The sequence below is a fragment of the Procambarus clarkii genome, chromosome 24 (assembly GCF_040958095.1).
Source record: "Procambarus clarkii isolate CNS0578487 chromosome 24, FALCON_Pclarkii_2.0, whole genome shotgun sequence".
Taxonomy (NCBI): Eukaryota; Metazoa; Arthropoda; class Malacostraca; order Decapoda; family Cambaridae; genus Procambarus; species Procambarus clarkii.
Window position 1 is genome coordinate 3,127,975 of NC_091173.1, and position 18,378 is coordinate 3,146,352.

General features: G+C 50.0%; 1 protein-coding gene across 4 annotated transcripts in view; it reads left to right on the forward strand.

Annotated features, from left to right (window-relative positions):
- Nucleotides 1-18,378, forward strand: part of LOC123761800 (uncharacterized) — a 653,931-nt gene that overhangs the window by 438,513 nt on the left and 197,040 nt on the right. For 3 of the 4 annotated variants that reach the window (XM_069330457.1, XM_069330458.1, XM_069330460.1), the window contains 2 exons: nucleotides 7,325-7,417; nucleotides 8,683-8,912. In XM_069330457.1, coding sequence (XP_069186558.1) covers nucleotides 7,325-7,417; nucleotides 8,683-8,912 — 323 coding nt within the window. The remainder of the gene's footprint in view (nucleotides 1-7,324; nucleotides 7,418-8,682; nucleotides 8,913-18,378) is intronic. The other variant, XM_069330459.1, reaches the window with a different exon arrangement.

Genomic DNA, 18,378 nt, shown 5'->3' on the forward strand with positions numbered 1-18,378 from the left:
TTACCGAGCTCCTTGAGCATTTTTTCCACTTCGTCTCTAGACACCTCTATGTGTTCTATGTTGTTCTCTGGAATTCTTATTGTATCTGGTTCCCTAAAGATTTCATTTTGTACAAACACACTTTGGAACTTTTCGTTTAGTGTTTCACACATTTCCTTTTCATCTTCCGTGAATCTATTTCCCATTTTCAACCTCTGAATATTATCCTTTACCTGCAATTTGTTGTTTATGAATTTATAGAATAGACCTGGTTCTGTTTTACATTTGTCCGCAATCCCTTTTTCAAAATTTCTTTCTGCCTCTCTCCTCACTGCCGTGTAGTTGTTTCTCGCATCTTTGTATCGCTGGTATGTTTGGGGGTTCGGCCTCTTCCTGTATTGATTCCATTTTTGTGTCTTTCGGTCTCTAGCCCTCTCGCAATTTCTATTGAACCAATCCTGTTTCCTAGTTCTGCATCTCTGTTTTGGTATAAATTTTTTTGTGCCTTTATCATATATTTCACAAAACTTGCCATACATCTCATTCACTTCCTTGCCTAGCATCAAGTCTGTCCAATTATACTCACTAAAAAAATTTCTAAGGTCACCATAATGTCCTCTCCTGAAGTCTGGTTTTTCAACTGCTTCAACCTCCTTATTTTCTTCCAGCTTATAACGCATTGCATACTTTATTCCCAAAAAGACATGGTCACTTTTACCCAAGGGAGGAAGGTACTGAATGTCAAATATCTCTTCCTCCTTCCTGGTAAATATCAAATCTAGCATGGAGGGAACGTCCCCTTCCCTCATCCTCGTAGCTTGTTTAACATGTTGATTTGTGTGTAATTGTAATTACCTAAGTGTAGTTACAGGATGAGAGCTACGCTCGTGGTGTCCCGTCTTCCCAGCACTCTTTGTCATATAACGCTTTGAAACTACTGACGGTCTTGGCCTCCACCACCTTCTCACTTAACTTGTTCCAACCGTCTACCACTATATTTGCGAAGGTGAATTTTCTTATATTTCTTCGGCATCTGTGTTTAGCTAGTTTAAATCTATGACTCTTGTTCTTGAAGTGCCAGGTCTCACGAAATCTTCCCTGTCGATTTTATCAATTCCTGTTACTATTTTGTATGTAGTGATCATATCACCTCTTTTTTTCTATCTTCTAGTTTTGGCATATTTAATGCTTCTAACCTCTCCTCGTAGCTCTTGCCCTTCAGTTCTGGGAGCCACTTAGTAGCATGTCTTTGCACCTTTTCCAGTTTGTTGATGTGCTTCTTAAGATATGGGCACCACACAACAGCTGCATATTCTAGCTTTGGCCTAACAAAAGTCATGAACAATTTCTTTAGTATATCGCCATCCATGTATTTAAATGCAATTCTGAAGTTAGAAAGCATAGCATAGGCTCCTTGCACAATATTCTTTATGTGGTCCTCAGGTGATTGTTTTCTATCTAGAACCACCCCTAGATCTCTTTCTTTATCAGAATTCTTTAAAGATTTCTCACATAATATATAGGTTGTGTGGGGTCTATGTTCTCCTATTCCACATTCCATAACATGACATTTATTAACATAAAATTCCATTTGCCAAGTGGTGCTCCATCTACTTATTTTGTCCAGGTCTTCTTGAAGGTCATGACAATCATCTAAATTTCTTATCCTTCCTATTATCTTAGCATCATCAGCAAACATGTTCATATAATTCTGTATACCAACTGGTAGATCATTTATGTACACAATAAACATCACTGGTGCAAGAACTGAACCCTGTGGTACTCCACTTGTGACATTTCTCCATTCCGATACATTGCCTCTGATTACTGCCCTCATTTTGCTATCAGTCAGAAAATTTTTCATCCATGATAGAAGCTTACCTGTCACCCCTCCAATATTTTCCAGTTTCCAGAACAACCTCTTATGTGGAACTCTGTTGAAAGCCTTTTTTAGGTCCAGATAGATGCAGTCAACCCAACCATCTCTTTCCTGTAATATCTCTGTGGCTCGATCATAGAAACTGAGTAAATTCGATACACAGGATCTTCCAGATCGAAAACCATACTGTCTGTCTGATATTATATCATTTCTCTCTAGGTGTTCTACCCATTTAGTTTTGATTAGTTTTTCCAATACTTTCACTATTACACTTGTCAATGATACAGGTCATTGAGGGGGTCTTCCCTGCTGCCACTTTTGTAGACTGGAACTATGTTAGCCTGTTTCCACACGTCTGCTACGATTCCTGTACACAGGGATGCCTGAAAGATCAGGTGAAGTGGAATGCTGAGCTCAGATGCACATTCTCTCAGAACCCATGGTGCTGGTGTGGGCTCCTCTGCGTGTCTGCTCACTTGGGATTTGATTCTTTCCCAGCTCACTGGGTTCAGGTTCTTAGTGAACTGGAGGAAGTCCCATCTGGTTCCCTCTCAGGTTCGGATTTTGCTGGGTCTTGTGTGGGACTCTTGGAATGCTTCCTTGTCTCTCCTTCCAGAGGCTCTGTTATGGCTGTAGTCCCACCTTCAGCTGTTTCTGGAGGGCTTCAGGGTCACGAGGCAGTTGCTTGAGGATTTCTATAGGAGTCTGTGCTTTGCCATGTTGGTCTACCCACCAAGCAGGGTTTGGCTTTGTCGGGTGTTCTGGTTCCTTCGGGGATGTCCCATCCCCTCTCTCATGATCGCTGGGTTCAGCCACCGGGTGCCTTACATTGGCTGCTGCCTCGCCGGCTTCCTCTTCGTGTTTTTACGGGTTCAGTGCTTTGGCGCCTTCCCGAGCACTCGCTCAGTGTGTTCACAGTTACACAGTCTCCACTTGATTATCTGGAGTATATGGGAAGGACCCCCAGCCGGATAATCACAATTTCCGGATAAGAATACTTTTTCACCTCTGAGTCCAAAAGGGACGATTTCCAACAATTTTTACACCACACTCATGATTTCACTTGACACACACTAATTAGTGTGTGGGGCTGGGTGGGTGGTTAGCTGCCTAGCTGGTAGGTGGGCAGGGAAAGTGGGTGAGCAAGCAGGTGGGTGGGTGGGTGGGCAGGCAGGGATAAGTGGGTTCAGGCAGGTGGGTTTTGGATGGGTGGATGGCAGGCAGATGGGTGTGCAGGTAGGTGGGTGAACAGGTGGGTGGGTGGGCAAGCAGGCAGATGGGTGGGCGAGCAGGCAGATGGGTGAACAAGTGGCTGGGTGGGCTATCAGTCAGGTGGGTGGGCGAGCAGGCAGATGGGTGAACAAGTGGCTGGGTGGGCTATCAGTCAGGTGGGTGGGTGAGCAGGCAGGTGGGTGGGCAAGCAGGAATGTGGGTGAACAGGTGGGTGGGTGGGCGAGCAGGAAGGTGGGTGAACAGGTGGGTGGGTGGGCGAGCAGGAAGGTGGGTGAGCAGGTGGGTCGGTGAGCAGGAAGGTGGGTGAACAGGTGGGTGGGCAAGCAGGCAGGTGGGTGGGTGGGAGAGCAGGCAGGTGGGTGTTGACATCTCCCTCCACGTGTGTCGACACATGGGTGTTGACATCTCCCCTCCACGTGTGTCGACACGTGGGTGTTGACACGCTGGGGGATAGAAATAGCCTAAGCTACTCTATCCCTTTGAGATGTATTTCTTTCTTGTTTCAATAAACATACTTGAACTTGAACTTGTTGACACACTGTACGATGACTTTTAACATATGCGCCTTAAGTTCTGTTAAATCCCATTTTATTTTCTTGTAAATATTTGAATGAATAAATAGCAAGCCAAATACTGTACTATTCTGTTCAAATATTATAGTGTGCTATTTAATGTTCGTAACTAGCTCTCCACAGCAATAAGAAAATAATACATTCTTGCAACACCTCCAACCCTACCTTCCTTGGTAGGTTTAAGTGAGTCACATCCTGTACCCCACACACTCAACACTTCTCTCTCTGTGTGTCTTCCTGACCGACTCCCTCCCTCTCTCCCTCTCTGACTCCCTCCATCTCTCCCTCCCTGACTGACTCCCTCCCTGACTGACTCCCTCCCTCCCTCCCTACCTCCCTCCCTCCCTCCCTACCTCCCTCCCTACCTCCCTCCCTCTCTCCCACCCTGACCGACTCCCTCCCTCCCTCTCTCCCACCCTGACCGACTCCCTCCCTCTCTGACCGACTCCCTCCCTCCCTGATCCACTCCCTCCCTCCCTGACCCACTCCCTCCCTCCCTCCCTGACCGACTCCCTCCCTCCCTGACCCACTCCCTCCCTGACCCACTCCCTCCCTTCCTCCCTGACCCACTCCCTCCCTCCCTGACCCACTCCCTCCCTTCCTCCCTGACCCACTCCCTCCCTTCCTCCCTGACCCACTCCCTCCCTCCCTGACCCACTCCCTCCCTCCCTGACCAACTCCCTCCCTCCCTGACCCACTCCCTCCCTTCCTCCCTGACCCACTCCCTCCCTCCCTGACCCACTTCCTCCCTTCCTCCCTGACCAACTCCCTCCCTCCCTGACCCACTCCCTCCCTTCCTCCCTGACCCACTCCCTCCCTCCCTGACCCACTCCCTCCCTTCCTCCCTGACCCACTCCCTCCCTGATCCACTCCCTCCCTCCCTCCCTCCCTGACTCACTCCCTCCCTCCCTGACTCACTCCCTCCCTCCCTGACCCACTCCCTCCCTCCCTCCCTGACCCAATCCCTCCCTCCCTGACCCAATCCCTCCCTCCCTGACCGACTCCCTCCCTCCCTGATCCACTCCCTCCCTGACCCACTCCCTCCCTGACCCACTCCCTCCCTCCCTCCCTCCCTATCCCTCCCACCCTCCCTCCCTCCCTGACCCACTCCCTCCCTCCCTCCCTCCCTGACCCACTCCCTCCCTCCCTCCCTCCCTCCATCCCTCCCTGACCCACTCCCTCCCTGACCAACTCCCTCCCACCCTTCCTGACCATTATCCCCCAGGTGGTCCCTCCCAATGCTCCCCTCTCTCCCGACACCACCCACCCACCCCACCCCTCCTACACCATGGGCCTCTAGCCACAGCCAGACGGGATTAATATGGTGCGGCCGCAGCCTAGCTTTCGTATCCGGATAATTCACCGCTTGTCCGGCCGACTGTCCGGATAGTGTAACATTGGCAGCAAGTTAATCGACCCAGATTTTTTATCCGGCCAAACACTCGCTTTTCCAGCTCCCATGGACATTTTGGCCAGATAGTGAGATAAATTTATCCGGCCACGATTTTAGCCGGATAAGGGTGTTTACCGAAAGGTCGAATACTGGATAATCGAGTGTCTACAGTATGTGTGGGGAGTTCATGGCCGTGTGGATGTCGCTTTGGAGGGTTCAGGTCCCTCGAGGTTCGACAATCCAGCTCCATTCCATCAGCGTAGTTGCGGCCTTTCCCGACTGTGAAGCTGTCGGGGTTGATGCCTTTGGGCTGGACTGGTCGAGGTGAGGTTATCTTTACTTCTCTCCGGTTCTGCTGCTGCTCTAGGTCTTGGCTTTCTTGGAGACTTACCAAGGAAAGGTAGTCCTGTTGGCTCCTTGATGGTCGGCTGAGCCTTGGTTTCAGGTGCTGCTTGCTAGGTGTCTGAACCTGGTGGTTTTCCTGCAGCTCTGCCTCTTTTAGCAGATCGGGTCAGTCCATTATGTGGCTGGTTTGATCTTGTCTTCAAGTCTTTGCATCTGGCCTTTCTGATGCGGGTCTATCACCATTTGTATGGTGAGCAGGTGGCTTAAGTGACGGTGTCGCACCTACGTGCTTTGTCCCGGCAGAAGTATAAAGATTCCTGATGGTCCTTTCGTTATTTCTTGTCCCTCCTTAGGTTTTCTTCAGTTTCAGATCAGGTTGTCTTGTCCTTCCTCTGTCTTCCTCTGTTGGTTGTTTCAGTACCGTCATCTTATGCTGAATACTGTCGCCTCGTATTGTGCGATGGTGGCAGAGCCGCTTCAGCTTGCGTTCTGGGTGGATTCTGCACCTTTCTGCAAGCTGTGTTGTTTCACCTCCAGCCTGCTCATGCGCGTCCTGAGCCATCCTGATCATTGGACCAGGTGCTCTCTTTTCTTTCTTCTCCTCGGTTTGTGGTGGCCTCTTTGGTTCAAGATTGTTTTTCGAAGGCTCTAATTTTTCCATTAGCATTGAATTCTGGGGATCAGGTTGGGGAGCATTATGCTCTCCTCCAGCACAAAGGTTTCTGCTCCTATTATCATGCTGGTAGGTTTGTATGTTTGCGACTATCTCCTTCTTTTCTGGATGTCTCTCTTTTGTTCTGACGAAGAAAGAGACTGCTGCTTTCCGGAGGGGTCCTCGGGTTGTTGATGCTTGGTTAGTTCGGCTGGGGGTGCATCATGTGATGTGTCCGGTTGCAAGTCTTCACCGCTACCTGCGCGCCACAGCCTCGGTGGCTGCGGACGTGTTTTGGGTAGACCCGGTATCTCTTCTTCCCTGTTCCAGGGTTCGGATCTCTCTGGTCATCCACAGGATTATTCGGTCCAGCTAGCCTGTGGTCTAACCTCGTACCCATGACGTTTGTAAGTTTGTTGTGTTTGCTGCCGTCTTTGGCAATGTGTCTTGGGCTGACATTCGGGCACGGGATTTTTGCATTTCAAATGGGGTCCTGGCCGCTCACTACTTAGTTAATGTTCCTGGCCCGAGTCAGGCATGTCACATTGGGTTGGTGGTTGCAGCCAGTTGTCTCGACTTCAAGTTGAGGAGCGAGTGGCGACCACCCCCGCCTTGGGTAAGTCCCTCTTGTTTTATCTTTGGTTCAGTAGCTCTGGGGAGCTGAAGGGACTCCCCCCAAAAAACCAGTGTTGAATGTAACGAAACACATTTTCTGGGCAAGACCCGGAGGCTCCCCGGCAACCCTCCCACCCTCCTGTCGGCAGTTTTTGCTGTTTTTGACATCCATCCTGTGAACTGGGGATGGATAGCCGGCGGGGAGGGGGGTGTGGCTGGAGCTTCCCCTACCCTCTCCCATGTAGGGGTTAGCTGTGCAGACAGCGGCGCAGTGATGGTTGTGACTTCATGCTCGTTCACTCGTTTTTAGTTTTGGGAGTTCTGTTCAACAGTTCGGCTTTCATTAGCATTTTTTTTTAACCAGATTGGGTTTGTTTTGGGGCACCTATCTTTCTGGGTGCCTGACTCGGTCGATGGCAAATTCAGTATAGAATGCTTGTAACCACATGGGGGTTTCTTTAGAATATTGCTCTTTATGCCTCTCTGAGGGGGGCCAGGTTCTGGTTCGTGGTACCTGGTAGGCAGAACTCCATTCACTTGACCGATGATACGGTCTAATACATTCATATCAGCCCGATAACTCCGGGAAGCCTTCGTGTCTCGTCCAGAAAATGGCATTTCATTACATTCAACGCTGGTTTTATGAACTTTTTTAGGTAACCCAGATGTCAGTCGTATATCTTTTCTTCCTCTACTTGAGCCTCAGCCCACAGATGTGTATGTTGTGGCAATACCTTACAGAAAAGGAGGCAAGTATAATTCTTCATTTATAAATAATTTTTAAAGAATAATGCTATTGTATAGAAGCCTTTTTCCTTTATAATTGTCATAATCATAATGGGCAGACCAATATGATATCTATAGTAAATTAATATATCTAACAATATAAAATTAAAAAATATATCTACAGTATAGTAAAAATAGATACATTCATCTTACTTAAGAAATCAAATTTCATTGAATAACAATGCATGCAGGTTATTCAAGGCCGCTAACTATTAACACACCCTTTGTTTCTGCCAAAGTTAGCAAGAAGCCAAGTCACTGAAGATAAGAGAAACTATATATACTGTACAGTGTTTGGGATGGCACTCACATAATAAAACACTATCTCTTACGTCACAACTTTTTTCTCTTCAAATAAATGATCTGGGTCACAGTGGCTTTTTATTGTCTTGAGTTAACCTTTTTTAAAGATGGGAATTATCAAGAAAAGCACCAAGCCATTATGACTATATATATAGCACTTGGAAGGGATCAAAATAAGGATTTGGGATGGGACGGGGAAAAGGAATGGTGCCCAATCACTTGAATTGTCGGAGATTGAACGCCAAAAGTAGGATTCATTAAATTCCTGCTTACCTGCTTAAAGGAACAAGCAACTTAAGCAAAAACACTGAAGAAAACTCACAAAAGCATCTCAGATCAGTTGCCCTGAAAGCCAAAATCTCACTGATCTCACAATCTCACTTTAGAAAATGAGTTACGTAATCTTTAAGGTACCTTATTAGTTGAACAAATTCAGATTATGTAAAAGAAGTAGTGAAGTGTGTTAGTAATTCAGCATGTGAGTGATTAAACAAATGAATTAAAAGATATGCAGATCAGGGTGAGTTCTTGTGGGGAAAATTTAAGTGTAGAACAATTTTGTGATTTTGTGAATGGAAGGTTCAGCGAAATTTAAGAGTAAAGAAGTAGTAATGTGAGTTAGAAATGTTTATTAAAACTGTCATTTAATGAATTTTCCACCTGTTGGAATGCAAATTTTCTTTTATTTTAAAACTCTATTGTTATGAATATTTCTGGATAGTTTTTGTCAGTAGCTCCACTTTAGGGACATTGTCAGGCTTTTGAGGCAATCTCATTCCACTGGTAGCAAGTTCCATTTCACTTAAACTTGTACAAATTACTGAAACTATTGCAAATGCCCTACTTTCCTCATAAATTTTCATATTATTCAGTAGAATTACACACCGAGTATATAATTATTAATACAGTATATTAATTCTCCTAGAGGTTAGAAGAATGGACTGCTATAACTGGTATGTGACTGGGCACAAGAAGGGCAAATATAGACGCACCTATAGCTATATTCGGGAAGAGGATGGAAACACAAGTCATCGTCTGCTTCGCTACACATATGACTATGCCTGGGAGAACACACCAGGGCTGAGGGTGATTCACTATATTCCAGGTGACCCAAGGCACCAGGTACAGTGTGTTGGTAAAAAACCTAACTATGAGGTTAGCATCATATTACACATTATAATTTTCATTAACATCCTATGCAATACAATAATAATCATAATATTAATTGTAATAATAGTTAAAAAAAACATTTTATAATCATATTCACAGACAAATATAAATTATGCTGTTGAGTCTCTTTGTGAGCTTACATTTCTGAAAAACAATGTGTGTGTACCATGCTGGCATGAGTTGGAGCCAGGCTACACCTGTTAGGGGGGTTCAAGTGTTGGCCTACCTTGATGACTGTGGGTCCCCAGTGAGTCTGCATGTCAGCTGGTCAGGGATCTGGTTCTTTCCCACCTCACTGGTTCAGGCCAATTCATTTATTGAGACAACAAAATATATCTCAAAGTGGATAGAGTAGCTTTTGCTATTCCTCCCCCCCCCCCCCCCCTTGAACCTCACTGGTTTCGGGGTCTTGATGAACTGGAGTTGGTTCCATCCCAGATTCAAACTTGGCTGGACCCTGTTTGGGACTCTCAGTCGGCGTCTGTTTCCCTGTCTCTGGTAGCTTTGCTCCGTATGCAGCCTCATCATTGTCTGGTGTTGGATTGGCCCCAGGTGACTCGTAAGCTCGCCTATTTGTGCCTGTAGGATCGAGCATTGGCTCTTGAATCCTGACTTTCTAGCCGCTGGTTGTTTGAAGTGGAAATAGGACTCCTGTGCTATACTTAGAGAGTAATCACACTATTGTGATGCATCAATGAGAAAATCCGTAGGAGCTGTACTGAGTGTTCAAACCTATGTGCTGGGTGTCCTCAGGCACACGCTCTAGACAACTATGCCATGACATGGTCAAAAGGCATGATCAACTGAATGATCATGGTCAACTGAAGCCAAACCAAAGTTTCACACAATTTCCCCATGCACTTTGGCTTTGTCATCTAGGAATGTTCTACCTCTGATGCTCCTGTTTCAATTTACTCCTGTTCTAGTTCCCTGTAATATCTAGTTTTAAAATTATGTATAGAGTTTGCTTCCACAACCTGCTCCATTAGTTTATTCCATTTTCCCACCTCTCACGCTAAAAGAAAACTTTCCAACATCTCTATGACTCACCGGAGTTTCCAGCTTAAATCCAAGCTGGTTGAGTGGCTGTGTGGGAGCCTAAACTTTCCCTGCACTGTCTTTTCCTTGGGCAGGGTTTGGCTTTGAGTGTTGTATCAGTTTCTCCAGTTCTGCCTTTTTCGCCACTCTCAGGACAGGTGGGTTCAGGCCATACCTGCTTTTTTGTTGGCTCTTGCTTCACCTTGCGCCCCTTCATGTTATTCAATTCTGTGATGCCTTCCTCCCCATATAGCTCGAAGTGTTCATGGACCCCGTGTCTCTGGGTTGGGGCTTCATGGACCGTGCTCACTAGGCCACCCAGGGTTGGTAGTTAGGCTCGTACTGTCAGGCACACAGCACAGTGTGCGACTTTTCAGCTGTGTGGCATGCCCTGAGGAGGATTCAGCTTCCTCTGGGCTGCATACCCCCAGTTTCATACTCCAGCTACATACTGCATATCCCGCTTCCACGGAATAGACCATCGACGATGCATCTTTCCTTTGGCTCAGTGAGACGTTCAGTCACCCTGAAGTGGATTTCTTCACATTGGCATAGAACTGGTGCCTTCCCTCTTATGTGGCTCAGTTTTCCCCACTCATGAGGTTCTCATTCTGGATGCCTGTCGACTGGCTTGGTCAAATTTCCCCATTTCCCTAATTTCTCCTGTTCAGTTGTTGCTCTGGGTGCTGTCCAGTCTGGAGTTGTACTCAGGGAGGGTGATCTTTCTGACTCCTTGGAGGCTAGTCCAGCCTTAGTTTCTAACACTGCTGGCCCAATGTTTGACTCCTCTTCCAGCAGACCAGCCAAGTAGTGTACTTTTCTGTTTCAAACCTCTCATCTGCTGTTTGCATCTGGAGTTTTTACGTGTGTTTATTGTCATTTGTACATGAGCAGGTGACTGGTTTGTTGGTGACTCATATACATCTTTCCTCACAGTAATATGAGGTTGCCTGGTACTCATTTCACCATTATTTGTCTCATCGTCATCTTAATTTCGGTCAGGTCTGTCCTGTCCTTTTTGCCCTGATAGTTTCTTGATTGGCATTCTCATGCCTAATACTGTAACCTCTTATTGTTCAGCACTGGCAGAGCCACTGTTGCCTGTATTCAGTATCAACACCTCCACAACGCTGTTTCACAAGTTATCTCCTGTGTTTACTATGGGGAACCCCTTCGGTTCCCTGGAGATATTGGGCTAATATGCGAATCCTTATACCGGGACGTTAGTCTATGGCATTCAGCCTCCCGGGGACCACAAGCCGGAACCTGGTCCCCTCAGAGAGGCACAGGGAGCAATGGCCCTGGAAAATCCTTCTATGGTTGGGAGTTTTCCTTATCTGCCATCGACCAGGGTTAGGCACCCAGAATGGTTAGCATAACGAAACTGACCCCACATGGTAAGAAAATTGCGATTAAAAACCAAACAGAGAGGCAGAATTTCCTCCAATCCCAAGGAAAGAAGCAAACAAGCTAATGTCACACTTTTGTAATCATGCTGCTCGTCTGCACAGCCCTCCCCTCCCCAAGAGAGGGACGGCGGAGCCATGAACCCCTCCCCACTGCGTTGGCTACTTAGCACTCCAGTTTGTCAGCTAATGCGAACCGGGTCAGACGTCAACTCTGACCTCGCTTTCCAAGCAGTGTTTGCCTTTGTGGTGTTCTCTGTGTGGTGGCCAGGTGTTCTGTACAGTATTGGGGCTGCATGTGCTTAGGGGCATCCTTCTCTAAGCGCCCTGTGAGTATTGCCCTTGCGTGTTAGGGTTCTCTTCCCTGGTGTGTTTGGGAACCATTTTCGTAGGGTTTTTGCTGCTTGGCAATTACCCCGCCCTTGGGACCAGCTGGGAACCTTGTTTGGCCTTGAGTAGGGAGTGGTATCGTACTGGTTGTGGCATCAAGGTGTTGTGCAGCCTAACTACCTATGCGGCGGCCGGTTCCATTTTCCTCTGGGGATGTCGTACTTTTGCAGGGGTTTTCTTTTTTTTGTTTTTTGTTGTTTTGCCTGGTTGGGGTCTGCCTGGTGTGGCTATAGTTCCACTTATAATATTTTGGTGGCCCAAAATATTGGGTCACCGGACTTGGGGGTGGGGGTCGCTTTGACCCTGGCTCAGTCCGCACCTCCTGGTCCTTTCCTTCCTGTTGTTCGTTCTGGTCCCTCTCCCCTGCTTCCAGCCCCGAAACGTCTGAAGGTTTCGGAGTCGGAGCAGGGGTTAGTTGGTCTTGAGACTCGGGCAGCCTCAGGGGATGCCCCTTCCGGTGTGGCGACGGAGGCATTCGAGTCTCCTCCCCCGGCCGAAGCCTCTGGGTCTGACCAGTGGGGCTCATTCCATCCAGCTTCTATGCCTGCGCCGGCTTTGTCTAGTGGGGTTGGTGCTTGGGGGAGGACTCGGCCCCGGGTCCTGCGGAAGAGGACCCTGGGGAGGGGCTGACTTGGGGGCCTTGGGCCCCACTGGACCCCGCCTGGGTTTTTCTACCCTCTGAGCAGGGCTTACTGCTACAAGGAGTAGGGTTTTCTTTTCCCCCCTCTGCATACACGTTAGATTTGGTGTCTGCCCCCCTCCTGGTTTGGTTCCGTGTTCCCCTGGGTGCTTCGGTTCCGTCTTTCCGGAGGTTTTCGGCTTGTCGCATCCAACTTGCTGCGGTGCGGGCGGCCCTTGCGACAAACCTCCTACGTGACCCGGATTATGCCTCAGCAATATGCCCTCGGTTTTGTAGTTTGGGACTTCGTTCCCTTTCTGGCTTCGTTACGAGGTTCCGGAGTCGTCCTGGCTGGCGGAGTGTCCTGTCTTTGCCTCGGAGGTATGACAATAATAAAAAAAAAAAAAAATAAAAAAAAAAAATAAATAAATAAAAAAAAAAAAATTCCTTCTGTCGTTCTCGCACGCTTGAGTGGAGGGAGGCTTCTATGGTGCTTCAGGTTTTCCTGTGGGCCGACCTTGAGCACCTCAATGAGTGCTTGTTTGCTCCTGCCCTTTCCCAGGATGTTGGTGTCGTTCAGCTCCATGTGCAGGTTCCCCTCCTTTCAGCGGCGCAGGTGGTGGAGGACTTGCATGCTCGGGGCCTTTTGGTTGCGGCCTTGCGCCTCTTTTCCCTCCTGGAGCTGTCTTCTGACTGGCTCACGGAGGATGTGAGGGCGCTTGGGGCGGTTCCTGGGTCTGGAGCCTTGGCCTAGGCGGCTCGCTCGTCGGTTGCCTTGGTGAAGCTTTTCGTGCTGATCTTGCAGGATGTGGTGGCTCTGTTTCATGCCTCCTGGCTCACGTGTCAGCAGACAATACTTGCCTCCTCTGTGGAATCCACTTGGCAGTTGACTCTTAGGATGTCTTCCCCCTTTTGCCCTCTCCTGTTTAAGGCTTCAGCCGGTGCGCAGTTTATTCAGGCTGCTTCGGCTTCTTGCCGTCCTATCTCGGACTTGCTGGTTCTCCAGGGGCCCTGTGTTGGGCCTTCCCGGAAGGGTTATGCCAAGGCTCGAGGTTCCTCTCGTCGTGGTAGGCCACTGGTGTCGGGCTCGGATTCGGCTCCTCCTTCAGACCCGCCTTCATCTGGTCGGCACAGTATTCGCTCTGTGCGAGGTTCTGGTTCTCATAAAGGATGCCGGCCCTTTCGCAGTTTGCCCCGTTGAAGGGGCGATGGGGGGGAGGCTTGCGTTGTGCGCTCACACCTGGTCCCACGATTTGTGGGCGCTTCGGGTCATTTCGCACGGCCTCCGGTGGCGTTGCATGACCCCTTGCCCTGCGGGAGGTTCGGGGCTGACAGGGCAGGTCTCTTCCCTTGCGCTCTGTTGGGTCATCTTGAAGTGGGTTCGCTTGGGCATGGTCGAAACGACGACGTCCCTCAGATGGGTTTCCCGTCTGTTTCCAGTCCCAAAATGGGCCTGTGCGGACCTGCGGTTCATTCTGGACTTGTCCCGTCTGAACCCCTTGGTGCATTGCCCCTCCTTTCAGATGACCATGCTGTCCCAGGTTCGGCTCCTGTTGGAGCTGGGCACTTGGTGTCCCTGGACCTCCGGGACGCTTATTGGCACGTCCCAATTCATCCAGGGTTCAGGGACTGGCTCGGTTTTGTTGTGGGGCTTCATGCTTACCGCTTTCGTTGTCTCCAGTTCAGTTTGAACATGGCACCTCACATTTTCACGCGCCTCACATGGGTCCTGGTGACCCATCTGCGCCTGTTAGGTGTTCGAGTGTTGGCCTAACTCAACGACTGGCTGGTTTGGGCTCCCAGCCAGTCCACTTGTCTGCTAGCCAGGGATCTGATTCTTTCTCAGCTCGCTGAGTTCAAGTTCTTGGTGAACTGCAGGAAATCCCATCTGGTTCCCTCCCAGGTTCGGACCTGGCTGGGCCTTGTGTGGGACTCTCGGACCATTTTCTTGTCTCTTCCTCTGGAGTCTCTTCTGTGGCTTCAGTCCCGCTTATGCCTGTTTCTGGGGGCTCCCGAGTCACCCAGCGGTTGCTAGAGGGTCTATGCGGGAGCCTGAACTTCACGATGCTGGTCTACCTGCCGGGTCAGGTTTGGCTTTGTCGGCTGTTCTGGTTCCTTCGGGTTTGTCCCTTTCGCCTCTCTCGCGATCGCTGGGTTCGGACCCCAGGGGTTTTGCGTCGATTGCTGCGTCACCGGCTTCCTCTTCTGGTTTTTCAGGGTTCAGTGCCTTGGCGCCTACCTGAGCCCTCACTCGATGTGTTCACGGACACGTCGTCTCTCGGCTGGGGCTTTATGACCAATGCTCACCAGGCCAGCCAGGGTTGGTGGGGTCCGTCCTTCCGTCGAGCCCACAGCACTGTGCGGGAGTTCGCGGCTGTGTGGTTTGCTCTTTGGAGGATTCGAGTCGCCCGCGGGTCGACGATCCGGCTCCATTCAGACTGCTCCCCAGTGGTTCATTGTCTGAACCGGGGGGGTTCGATGCGGTCCTTGGTTCTTTTGCGCTGGTCGCTTCGGGTGACTTGTCTGCTGAGTTCTTGTGGTTTGGCTCTCCTGGCAGTTCACGTGCAGGGAGTGTCCAACGTCTTGACTGACGACCTGTCTCATTTCGTTCCCCTCTCCACGGAATGGACGGTTGACGCCGACTCCTTCCATTGGCATTGCCAGACGTTCGCACGCCCAGAGGTGGACCTCTTCGCGTCGGTGTGACCACGGCGCCTTCCCCTGAATGTGGCGCCCTTTCCCGACTGCGAGGCCATTGGGGTCAACGCCTCTCGGCAGGACTGGTCAAGGTGGGGGTACCTGTACCTCTTTCCCCCGGTTCAGCTGTTGCTCCAGGTTCTGGCTCGCTTAGAGACTTACCATGGGAGAGTTGTCCTCTTGGCCCCTTGGTGGTCGGCCCAGGCGGGGTTTCAGGCGCTGCTTGCTCGGTGTCTAAACCCGGAGGTTTTTCCGCGGCTCCACCTCTTCCAGCAGATCGGACCGGTACATCACGTGGCTGGTTTGATCTTCTTGAGTCTTCGCATATGGTATTTTCTGTGGGGAGCCCCTATGGCTCCCTGGAGCTTATCGGGCTAATGTATGTTATATTAGACTGGGACATTAGCTAAGGAGTTCAGACCTACCAGGGACCAGCGCCAGAACCTGGCTCCTTCAGAGAGGTTTCAGGAATCAATGACCCTGGAAAACCCCCTTGTGGTTGGGGTTTTCCTTATCTGCCATTGACCGGGGTTAGGCACCCAGAAAGGTAGGCATAACAAAATTATCCACACATAGTAAAAAAACTAAGACAAAAAAATGAACAGAGAGGTAGAAACTCCCTACAATCCCAAGCAAACAAGCAAACATCACACATTACTGCCGCACCGATCGTCCACGCAGCCCTCCCTGTGGGGATGGGGAAAGCCCCGGACCTACCGCGCCGGCTGCCTAGCTTCAGTTCGTAAGCTAATGTCAACTAGGATAGACGCTTCTCTGGCTTCAGTGTCCTAGGCGGTGTTTGCCTTCTGTGGCGTTCACTGCCGAGTGTTGTGTGGTGCGGTGGCCAGGAGTACCTCATCAGTGCCGGGGCTGCATGCACTTAGGGGCTTCCTTCCCTAAGCGCCCTGTGAGTACTGCCCCTGCGTTATCTTCCCTGGGTTATCTTCCCTGGGTTATCTTCCCGGGTTATCTTCCCTGGGGCGTTCGGGAACCATTCCCATAGAGGTTCTTGCTGCTCGGCATTTGCCTCGCCCTTGGGGCCAGCTGGGGGTTGGGGGCCCTTGTTTGGCCTTGGGTAGGGACTGGAATTGTGCTGGTTAGGGCATCAAGGTGTTGTGCGACCTGCCACCTAAGTGGCGACCGGTTCCTGTTGCCTCTGGAGACAGTGTACTTTTGCAGGGTTTTTCTTTTGTTTTTATTTTCATTTGCCTGATGGGAGTCTGTCTAGTGTGGCTATAGTTCCACTGGTAGTGTTTGGTGGCCCTCTGCTAGGCCCCCGTGATTGTACACGTCACAGCGGTTTTCAGTGCTATACTCTACCCTCTTGTTATTTCTGGGGAAGCCCTGTCGGCTCCCCGGAGCTGAATGGATATGTATAACTTTCTGTCATCAGTCAAAGTGCTAGGAGTTCTTGCCTACCGGGGACCACGAGCCAGAACCTGGCCCCCTCAGAGAGGCACGAGGAGCAATGGCCTATAGAAACCTCCTTGTGATTGGGAGCATTCTATGTCTGCCATCGACCGGGATAGGCACCCAGAAAGGTAGGCGCCCCAAAACAAACCCCTATTCTGGTAAAATTATTGCTACCGAAAGCCGAACGAGTGGACAGAACTCCCCAAACAAAATTATCAAACTAGCATGACGTCATCACGTCGCTGTGCCACCGTCTGTGCAACCCCCTCCTCCCTGGGAGGGGAAAGGGGGAGCCCCAGACCTTCCATGTTAGCGATCCAACTGGCAGTTCTTAGGCTGGATGTCAAAATACGCGAAAAACGCCGCCAACCAGAGGGAGGGAGGGAGGGATGCCGGGGAGCCTCCGGGACTCACCCAGAATATGGCGTTTCATTACATTCAACGCTGGTTTTCTGGGGGGAGCCTCGTCGGCTCCTCGGAGCTACCTCACCACAGATAAGGAAAACAGGGAAGGAATCGGGATTCGGATGCCATGCGCCCTAACCTAAAAACCAAGACCACAGACAACACAAAGACCAAAACGAGAAGAAAAGAGACCACCCAGGCCAACTACCAGGACGGCACCAGAACTTAAGAGCAGGCCAGAGGGGAACAACGCCCAGGACAGCAAGTGGAATGGAGCAGAAGGAACCGCAACACTGAACGTAAGCAGGAGCGGCTCTGCCAGCACCACCCAATATGAGGTGATAGGACACTAGCCCAGACGACGGACCCGGAACAACCCCGAAGGGAAGACAAGCCAACCCTATCAAAGACCGAAGGACCCTTCGCAGTGATAGGAAAACCGGAAGGACCGCCAGGAAAACCACACACCACCCCCGAGACAAAACACACAGGTGGGAGACCAATGAGGAACCCACCAGAGCCGACACAAATGACAAGAAACTAGCACCACGAACGAAGGCGCAAAATGCAAATTGGAAAACTGCGACCCCGCAACCCAAAGGAGCAAGATAACCAGCTCCAGCAGGGAAGAAAGATGCACGCGTCCCAGAGGCATCCAAGAGGAGAACCACCTAGGACGTGAACCGCAGGAAAGCAAACACACCCGTTCCGGAAAGGAACAAAGAAAAACTGGAGCCAGGACCGGAACCCAGCAAACCCGGTTCCAAGAAAAGGAACCAGAAAGGAAGGAGCGGCAGACCAAAAGTCCACAACCCCCCCCACAGACAGCGCAACACCAAAGCCTGCAGGAAGTCACACAGAAAATCGCAGGAACTCGGTACCAAAACTGAACACCGGAGAAGTCCAAAAGCAGGGAACTGAACATGGACAGAGGCCCACCTGAGCACCAAACAACAGAATAGGCCAGAAGCACTGACCCAGATACACATAGGTGGAGCATGGGAGGAAGAAAAACGGGAATAGGTAAGGAAAACCCCGAATACGGCCCAAGGAGCAGCTGGGAAGTAAGACAAACGACCAACCACAATATGTAGAAAGGAGGGCGTACATACCTGATGGACCTCATGGACAGCAGGGTGTAGTCAGGCACTGAAGTTAGGCAAGGAATGAGTGTCCCGAGAGGGAAAAGACCCAGGCGTCGACAACGAAACCAAAAGCATTGAAATGCAGGGCAGAGCCCCACAGGACAACAAAGAACAAAAGGCAGGGACAAAAGTCACTGAAGACCCACACAAAGTGACCAAACACACCACACCTAACACCCCTTTTAGGAGCCATCGACTCAATCCCTCCAAGCGAGGAAGAGTAAACAAGGATGGAGCAGTGAACAAGGGTGGTGGAGTGAGCAGAGTATCCCAATAAGATACTTGCTCCAAACGCATTAGCCTAACGAGAGAAGCAAAGCTCTACGGAGGACCAATCA